Source organism: Spinacia oleracea, chromosome 3 (genome assembly GCF_020520425.1).
Source record: "Spinacia oleracea cultivar Varoflay chromosome 3, BTI_SOV_V1, whole genome shotgun sequence".
NCBI classification, from domain to species: domain Eukaryota; kingdom Viridiplantae; phylum Streptophyta; class Magnoliopsida; order Caryophyllales; family Amaranthaceae; genus Spinacia; species Spinacia oleracea.
The window spans coordinates 106,871,440-106,874,203 of record NC_079489.1 but is presented as its reverse complement, the minus strand read 5'-3'; the positions used below and the strand labels follow the sequence as shown (position 1 = coordinate 106,874,203).

Sequence of the window (2,764 nt, the reverse complement as noted above, 5' to 3'; positions counted from 1 at the left end):
CTCTCCATTGGCTTTCCAGGGACTTTTCCAGTCAAAATGACACTAAGCAATCCAAATTCGGGCGTCGACCCACAAAATCGAACATGCCGGGCCACGTCCCGTAAAACTGAGTCCAAACACAATTTCGAAATTCAAAACGGCTAGTTTTTAAACGCAAATCAAGCCTTAATCTTTAAGCATTCACTACGTGCTAACTTCGTACAATTCGTACAAAGGTACAGCCATAAGAGACAAAGGCAAGGACGGCGTCATCGTCCTTGCTTTGGCGGATTCTGGGCTACGTCGCCTGCGCCAGGCGCATGTGGCTTTTGGATTTTAGCCGGTTAATTATCTATTTAAGCCCTCATTTCCTAAGCATTTGGGAAGAAAATCATAAACACAACATCGTAATTTCAAAATCTGCTCTCAAAATCAAAATACAAAATCCAATTCTAAACTACAAATTCCTATATAATTTCAAGCATTTAAGCAATTGGGAGCACTAATAGAAAATCCAACCTAATCCTAACTAGGTAATTCCGAATCCCTACTTAAATCTACAATGTTTTCTACTCTTCTACCTTTCTAAATCCAAAATCCTATGATGTTATCATTAGGATTCATACCCTTGATTAACTAGGAAAAACAATGGCAAAGGTGTCATCTTTGGGAGGTTTCACTCTTGAAACCCTCTCCAAATGATTGTCCAAAACACCACTTCCATTATGTCAAACAAGATTCAATCTTTATTCCAAAAATGATTAGTGAAGTTGACACTTTTACTCTTAAAAGTGTTACTTACAAGAATCACACATTTTTACAAAATCAAAACCCTTTTTTGATTCAAATACAAGTTATGGATTCTATGATGTTTAAGGTTGTTTGTAACCACATCCTTAAACTAGAATCAATGTTAAAGTTATGAAGCACATTAAATTTGAGATCTTTTTCACATTAAAAGATTTGGACTTTAAACATTTCACCTCCTAAGTTCAAGATCCAATATTCAAGATTCAATATTCAAAGTTCAATATTCAAAGTCCAATATTCAAAGTTCAATTTCAACAATCAAAATCTAAGACACTTTGGGATGAGCAACTTATCCTAAAGTTGAGATTTTTAGAATTGAATCCGTGTCGGACGACTTATTATTAAGTAGTCGTTTGGCATTCGGATCTCAAATACAATAATACAATTTTAAAATCGCAATTTCAATATCGTCATTTCAATAACGCAATTTCCATATCGCAATATCAATATCGTTATTTCAATATCGCACCTTTCAATAACGCATTTCAATATCGCACCTTTCAATATCGCATTTCAATGTTGCACCTTTATTCTTGCTATTTCAATTCCGCACTTTTTACTCACCTTATTTTAAGGTGATGTGGTTTTGTACGCACTTTCAATAATTCCTTTACTTATTGTGATGATGTTTTACTTGTTTATTGCTTTCATCACCTCACATGCTAAATTCAACAATATACAAAAGGTCACATCACGTTTAACAAAGATAATTCTTGGACAAACCGGCCTTAGGTTCCTTTAATTAACTTTAAAGCAAGTGATCTCACACAAGTAGAAATATTCATGTTCTTAATGCATGTTCAAACCAACATAGTGTCATGACTAGGGTTATCCGAAAATGCTTCTTCTTTTGTACTCGAATACAATTTTAAAAGCTCACATAATAAGCATCTTGTTTCCTTTCCCGGATCTCACCCATCTGTTTCTAAGATTCAATGCCTTATCCAAAAAGAGTCAACCTTGGTCTTTCCAAACCGGACTCTTAAATATTGTTTGGTGGCGACTCCTTCGAAATTCAAAAACTTATAAAACACCGTAGGGAGATCAAAAAAAGTACAAAAACCACCCATACACCTACCACCCTCAAACAAGTGGGGAAGTTGAGGTCTTTAAATGGGAGATCAAATCTATACTTGAGAAGGTAGTGGAGAAATTTAGGAAAGACAGGAGCGGCAAACTCGATTATACTCTGTGGGCATAGCAGACTACTTTCAAGACACCTATTGGTACTTCCCCGTATCGGTTAGTGTATGGTAAGGCATGTCATTTGCCGGTAGAAATGGAATACAAGGCTTTTTGGGCAATCAAACAACTCAACATGGATGCTAAGCTAGCCGGTGAGAAGCGGCTACTACAGTTGAATGAGCTAGATAAGTTTAGATTACAAGCCTATGACAGTGCCCGCATCTACAAGGAAAAGACTAAGCGATGGAACAACAATCACATCCTTCAAAGGGAGTTCGCAGTTGGCGAAAAGGTTCTATTGTTCAATTCTAGACTTAAGCTGCTTCCTGGGATACTAAAGTATAGGTGGTCTAGGCCGTTCACTGTGACCATGGTTAGCACATTTGGGTCGGTCGAGGTAGAAAATAATATGAGTGAAAGATTCAAAGTCAACGGGCAACGTCTGAATTTCTACCACGAGGGGGCTAATATAGAAGGGGTTGAGGTCCAAAACCTCCAACCTTCCGCCCCATGAGATGCATATTGAGGTAATGAGGTCGAGCGAGACCTGAAAATAAACCAGCGCTTTGCGGGAGGCAACCCGTATTTTATTGCTTACGGTAGTATATATTTTATTTTTCGTACTTTTCGTGTGTTTTTTAGTTTAATCTATAGTATTAGAGAGGTGAGAAGAGGGAATTACATTGTCTACATGTTTAGTAGTGTGCAGATTTGAGGCCCCTAGTTCGAAGCAAGTCGAAAAATAGGAGAAACAAAGTATACAGTCAACCGCCCGGTGGGCACCGGGCGA

The 2,764-nt window shown here is 37.6% G+C and overlaps 1 protein-coding gene across 1 annotated transcript; it reads left to right on the top strand.

Annotated features, from left to right (window-relative positions):
• Positions 1-2,068: 2,068 nt before the first annotated feature.
• LOC110785224 (uncharacterized) lies at positions 2,069-2,488 on the top strand. Its single transcript, XM_021989665.2, has one exon. The coding sequence runs from the start codon at positions 2,069-2,071 to the stop codon at positions 2,486-2,488; it is 420 nt and encodes a 139-aa protein (XP_021845357.2).
• Positions 2,489-2,764: the final 276 nt, after the last annotated feature.

Coding starts and splice junctions, on each gene's coding strand:
- LOC110785224 (XM_021989665.2), top strand. CDS start 2,069: ATGGAATACAAGGCTTTTTGGGCAATCAAACAACTCAACATGGATGCT.